At 35.5% G+C, this 6873-nt stretch overlaps 1 protein-coding gene across 1 annotated transcript in view; it reads right to left on the minus strand.

The window, feature by feature from the left end:
* THOC1 (THO complex 1) overlaps positions 1-6873 on the minus strand; it is a 77586-nt gene that overhangs the window by 38500 nt on the left and 32213 nt on the right. The window contains exons 10-11 of the mRNA XM_007935604.2: positions 4017-4125; positions 2737-2868 (exon numbers count right to left, since the gene is read on the minus strand). Coding sequence (XP_007933795.1) covers positions 2737-2868; positions 4017-4125 — 241 coding nt within the window. The remainder of the gene's footprint in view (positions 1-2736; positions 2869-4016; positions 4126-6873) is intronic.

Consider the following 6873-nt stretch of genomic DNA (forward strand, 5'->3'; position numbering starts at 1 on the left):
GAAACCCAAGGAGGGGTCGCTATGAGTCGGGTCCGACTTGATGGCACATAACAACAACAACAACAACAACAACAACAACATACCTAGAAGAATGCTGAGAATTGACATCAGACTGAAGACTAGGATATATTTAAGTGGGATGGCCCAGTAGGGCTGTTTTTATTATTGATACATTTGGAATTATCCACACTATCCTTTTTGCTTTTTTTTTTATCTCCATCTGTTGGATTAATGTTGTTGTGCGCTGTCGAGTCAATTCTGACTCACAGCAACCCTACAGGACAGAGCAGAACTGCCACATAGGGTTTTCTAGGACATATTCTTCACGGGAGCAGATTGCCAAGTCTTTTCTCCTGTAAAGCCTCAGGTGGGTTTGAAATGCTGACCTTTTGGTAGTGGCCAAGTATTTGACCACCAGGGTTCCTTGTTGGATTTATAAAGTAGTCTACATTCCCTTTTGCCCCCCTTTTTTCCCCTTCACTGTTTGGGAGCTACAGGGTTTTTTTCTTTCTTTATTCTCTTGGTGGTTACCTTTTAACTATATAAAGTCTAAAGTTATCCAATAATACTTTTTCCCTTCTGAAGATGACAAGACAAGGACAACAGCATGCTTAAATTATTCATTAAACACTTTTGCTTTCCCCTCCCATATAGTTACTATCATCTAGTTTAAGCTCCACATTAAAATTCTTTTTAATTAAAGTAATTTTAGAAATTAGTGGACTTTTTTTTAGTCAATAGTAAATTTTACTGTCATATTTTTGAATATTTGTGCTCACCATTGCTTTCTGTATCCCACTCCTTTCTTATGGGTTCAATTCCGTTCTTCTTGAAGAAAATCCTTTAGTAATTTTTCAAAATGAAGGTCTTTGAATGGTAAGTTTTCCAGTCATTGAATGAAAATGTCTTTATTTCATCTACACTCTTGAGTGTTTAGCTGAGTATGAAAGTCTAGATTGACTGATTTTTTTTCCTCAGTACTGTAAAAATTCTCCATTGTCTTCTGGTATCTACTGCTGATTAAAAATCTGCAGCCAGTCAAATCGCTGTTTCTTTCTGGTACATCTGTCTTTCTTTTTCTTTAGTGGCTTTTAAGGCTTTTTATTTATCTCTGCCATTTTATAGAATGATGTGTTGCTGTATGGATTTATCTTGATTCACCTTGCTCAGAAGTTACAGTATGCTTTGATTTGAGGACTTGGGACTTGTTTCAATTCTTTTTAATATTTCTCCACCATTTCCTTAATTTTGTTCTCTGGAAATCCTACTAGTCATGTTGGAATTTCTCCATCTATCTTCCATGGCTCTTAACTGCTCTTTCACTTTTTAAGAAAATCACTGTCTTCTGGGAAAATTTCTCATCATTATCTTCAATTTATTTGTATTCTTTTCATCTGTGTCCATTCTATAGTTTAATTCTGTGTGCTGTGCTTTGGTTTCAATGACTGTATTTTCCATTTCTAAGGTTCCCAACTAGATGTAAATCCAACTGTTCTATTTCATTTCTGCCTGTTTTTATTTCACAATTTCTTACTTTTTTTCAATGAATACCATCTCATCAATTATTTCTTTTGATTATTCAAAACATTTATTTTAAAGTCTTGGTCAGGTTGTGTATTTCATGTATAAATACATGTATATCCTAAAAGTTGATTTGGCTGTGATCTTTCTTAGCAATAGATTTCTTTATTAGTTTTGAAATTATAATTGATCAGTTTTGAACAGGAGGCGTTTATTGTGGGATGTTTATTTCCTCTTCTTTCTCTTTCCCTGTACTTTCTTCCTTAATAGTTTTGGTATTAGCTTCTACCAGGGCATCTGGGCTCAGTCTGGAAAAAGTCTCACGATAATGTTTTGGAGTACCTGCTTCAATGAGTATATTGCGGATACCACATATCCAGTCACAGAGCAAGGAGATGGACACAAAGTTGTCTGTATATCCCTAGACACACAAATTCCTATAAAACCACAGCCCTTGGCAGAAGATTGGCAATATAATTTTTTTGCTTCAAGAATGAGTCAGGTTCCACCCCAGTCCCTGGCTTTGAACAGTGGCTGTGGCTCTGGCCTCTGGTCTCACTCAGAGCACATCTGATCTCATTACTTGTTGCCAAACTTCTAGCTGCCATCAACTGCCTTTGGCTACAGAGTCTAGTAGGCCCAAGGCTTTACTTTCACTCAGTATGTGGCATATCTGGTCCATGAAGATATTTATCTTGTATCTGGAAGCCCAGCTTTGTCTTTTAGGTTTTCTCTTTTTATATTTTACCTGTCACTGATATGTGTTTGGAGCAAAGGGAGTGAGTTGAAACACAGACTCTATGTGTTATCTTAACTAGCAAACTTAACACAATCCTTTAGCATTATATTTGAACAGAATTTATATATTAAATTATATGAATAAATAGGGAGTTTTAAAACCCCTCTTTTGTACCTAATGAAGACTATTTACAAAATATTTTCATAAATACAAATCAATCCTAATAAGAGGTTCAAAACATATACTTGAAAGCAATTAAACTGAATTTATTCTAAAATAAGTCTGCAAAAACAGATTTAATGTAGAATGCCCTCTTTCATCTCTGGGATCACTTTAATCTATCTGAGGAAGGAAGAAATGGGTCTCTCAGACTAACATTAACATTTCCATTGCACTTAACTTAAGGATATCAGCTGAAGAGGGAGAAGAAAAAAGATCACTTCTTATTATGCTTAGTGGAAAAGAAAGATTTATACCTTTTCACTTGTTAAAAATTTTGCAAAATATACATGCTCTCCTCCTGTTTTTAATTCTTCCATTTTTTTCCTTGAGGCCTGAGTATCATCTAATTTATAACTTTTAAAAACAGCTAAAACTTCTTCGGAGTACTGCAAAGTAAAAATATGAATTAATTTTATTTGGCATTATTGTTCAGTAATTTGTTCAATGAATTTCATAATAAAAATATCTAAAATTTACTCATGCTTTACCATATATTTTAAGGTATATTAAACAAGAAAAATTACGGTAGCAAAATGAGGAAAAACACTGTGTTGTGTGAGATTTCATGGTATGGTAAAATAGGAATAAATTCTCTACTGAAGAAATAGATTTCTTATTCAGTTTTGTCTAAGGGGCAAATAGAGAAAGGAATGCTTTGAGAATGAGCCAAAATTTACCAATGAAAGTTGTTGTTTCACTAGTTATGCAAAATTATAAAGCTCTTCATATGCTAAAGACTGTGACCAAACAGAACAAAGATGTCGAATCCTAACCAGTTGGAGGATAATTCTAAATAATTTATCATTTACCACTTAATCTGAATTTGGATGGTTCCCCTCAAAAGCTACTGCATATAAAATAACAACTGTTAAAAAAGTAACAACACACACTATGATACTTTTTCAGAGCTACCTATTTAATTTGGCTTTTGATTATAACAAAAAAGGACAACTGATCTTTAAGTAGACAAGAAAAGAAATACAGAGAATTCTGGTAAAATAGGGTTGACAATTTTTTTCTGCAAAATGCCAGATAATAATTTAGGCTTTACAGCCTATTTGGTCTCCATTACAATTATATAATTCTGCCATTATAATGCAAAAAAACAGCTAAAGACAATTCATAAACAAATCTTCCAATAAAACTGTTTATAAAATCAGGCAGCTGACTGATTGGGCCCAAGGGTCACAGTCTGTGCACACCTGTTCTAACAGGATAGCTGAATGATTATGTGAAAAGTCAAGACAGAATATTCAATAAATATTCACCAATTCATGTTGATGACACTGTGTAAAAACAAAAGAAAGGCTGTAATTATTAACTTAAAAACCCCAAACTCATTTTATATACTACTCCACAAAATGAGTGGCTTAAATATTAATTATAATTTAGCTTCTATAAATTATAAAATAGGTATAAAAACGTAACAAGTAGAATTCTATATTGTAAAGTGTGGTGGGTAAGAATCAAAGTTTCTGTTCTGTCTTTGGTTGTAATGTACTAAGCTTTTGATAGTCTGTGATTGACAACTTACCTTGAGAAAAGTTTTCCATGAAATCTTCTCATAGCATTGCACAGGGTTCCTGAAGTAATCCTGAAGTGACCAGAATTTTCGATACAGGTTGTAATCAATTGGAATGGAGCTAATAAAGTAAACGTTATATTAAATTAGTCATTTATATTCTTTCAGAGTATCTAAATGTTAACTTTTTTTAGGTCATAATCTCCTCTTCTCCCTCCCCCCTCCACAAGAAGTTGACGAGAACTAAGTTTTCTTACCCCAGAAGAGAACACATTCACAAATAACAATTTTATAAACAATTTCAGGAAATTCACAGACCTCAATACAGCAGACAAATACCTATTCCCCTCTTCACCTAGCAGCAGAACCCCTGATTTTTGGCTGGGCTTGTGATTATCGAGAAGTAAAGACTATGGAAACTGTTTTCCAACCTCTTTTGCAGCTAGGTATGGCCATGTGATTAAATGCTGGCCAACTGGTTGGGAGCAGAAGTCATATGTACAACTTTTGAGCTATGCTTTTCCATTTCCCCTTTTCCCTTCCCATTGGCTAGAATGCAGATGTGGTAGTAAGCCATCTTGGACTATAGGAAAAGAGCAAATACTAAAGGATGGTAGAAAAAGAATTTAGAAGGAACCTGGGTTCCCAGACAATCTCACCAAGTAGCACTGCCCTACCAGCACTGGACTGCTTGTCTCTAGACTTTCACATGAGAATAAATCAACATCTATGTTGTTTAAGCCAACGTTAATGTGCATATTATGTTGAAAGACACTGGCATTACATCCTAATACACTAAGAAGATCTAGTATGAGACAAACTTATAGGTATAATCAACCTAATATTTCAAAAACAGAGATCTTTTTATTGGTGTCTTCATTATGGCATTACTAATTCAACCACTAATATGGCTATGTTATAAACCTACACTGTTGATACACATTCTTTTAATTTATAAATAATCATTATACTATAAAATTTAATTTTTAACATTAAAACAAATATTTCGGATCTAAGAGATTGTTTTTGATAAAATGCTCTAATGTTCTATATCATTCAAAATAGCCAATAAAATCTTAGTATTACCCATGTAAAATGCTTGAAGCATTGACTATTTCAGAATCTCAAATATCCATAAAAATTTTTAATATCACCACTTGTGGTGTAGTAAATTACTTAGTATGGCTTTTCTACCCATAAGCCTTTGTAAACTCCAAGGTGGGATTTGCTATGAGCAATTGAGGAGCTCCTGATTGCTAAAGTTGTCCACCTGGAGTATTTCTGTTGGGAATGGCACAAAACAATGTTCTGGGAGGTTCCCACTCTCTCTCAAGTGCTTCGAGTTCTGATGCTATGATTGGCTAGTTTGGACACTCTGCCAAACTCAAAAGGAGGCCTCCTAGAGGCAGAACTCTGACTGCTGCTTGAGGAACATGTGCTGCTGAAAGAGAACTGCGCTACTGAAAGAGACACGTGCTGCTGGGAAAGAGACTCAAGAGACACGCGTTGCTGAGTAAGACACCGAGGGACATGCACTGCTGGGGGAGAGACTGTGAAAGACTTGGCTGAGAGAAGGTGGGCTGGGAGAGAGACTGAGCGTTTTTCCTGAACTCAAATTGTAGCCTGGTGCTTCCCTAAAAAACCCCATAATCTGTGAGTTCTGCATGGCCACTGCAGAGAATTATCGAACCCAGGAGAGAGGTGGTGGGTGCTTTGGGAGGAATGGTTGGAGAAAGGGCTGGAGAGAGGCAGCATGTCCGGCCTTGCAGTAATAGGCCTTGGGCTATTGATGGGGATTCTGCCTTCCTCTTGTGGGGTTCTAGGAGGTAAGAATATGTGGCCTCCTTGCTCTTTTTGTACCACTGCAAAAACCGATTCTGTCTAGAAAATACAACCATGTGCTACCTTACCCCATTTTTTTTTAAAGTAAACCTTACAAAGCTGAACCTATGGATTACAGTCAGCATATTCTCTAAGCTTCATGCCCAAATAAATATTCTAAAAGGGGGACTATAATTTTATAGGGGAAATACAATTTTGGTTGAGTAATTCACAGCAATACCATGATCTCAGAGTCCTGCCTTCCCTATTATCGCCAATAACAGGAAGTAAATTAATCTCCATCTCTCATTTAAAAAAAAAATGGCAACCATTTTAGATTTTAAAGTGAAAGCCTTCTCATTTGGATTCCAGGGACCTAAGAATAGACTTTGTTTGCCAGGGTTGGCAGGGACATACTAGAGATTGACAACAGGAAAGGAGATAGACAGTGAGTGTATAAATGCTGTCAACTAGTGAATAGAGGAGCACAGCACAGCACAGTATCCTGCTTGCATAGATAACATACAAACAAAACAAAGAAAATGAAAACTGTGGCTAAGTCACTCCAACATATGATCACCAATTAAATATAAACAAAAAACATCACAATGCCTCGGAGACAACAGAGCATCACAGTCCACACAAAGAAGCAAGATAAAGCAGGAGAAACAAGGGACCAAGATAAAGACCCAAAATACATCCCCGAGGAAGACGCAGCACTGGAACTCCTTGATAAGGAATTCAAAAGAGTTATATTTAGTTATCTTCAATGAATTGAGAGACAGAGCAAGGAAAACACAGACAAAACCCTAAAAGAATTTTGGAAGAAAATACAAGAACAAAATAAATGAAAAATAGAAATGATTCTAAATCTACAGATAGAAATCCAGAAGATTAATACTAAATTGTCAGAAATAGATAACATATTGAAAGGGCAAAGGAGTAGAACTGATGCAATGGAAGACAGAATTAATGAGATTGAAGACAAATACCTGAATACTTCTTTGGAAAGGGATCAATCAGAAAAAAGATCAAAACAAAATGAAGA

The sequence above is a fragment of the Orycteropus afer genome, unplaced genomic scaffold, assembly GCF_000298275.1.
Source record: "Orycteropus afer afer isolate SDZICR_OR568_19922 unplaced genomic scaffold, OryAfe1.0 scaffold00030, whole genome shotgun sequence".
Classification (NCBI taxonomy): Eukaryota; Metazoa; Chordata; class Mammalia; order Tubulidentata; family Orycteropodidae; genus Orycteropus; species Orycteropus afer.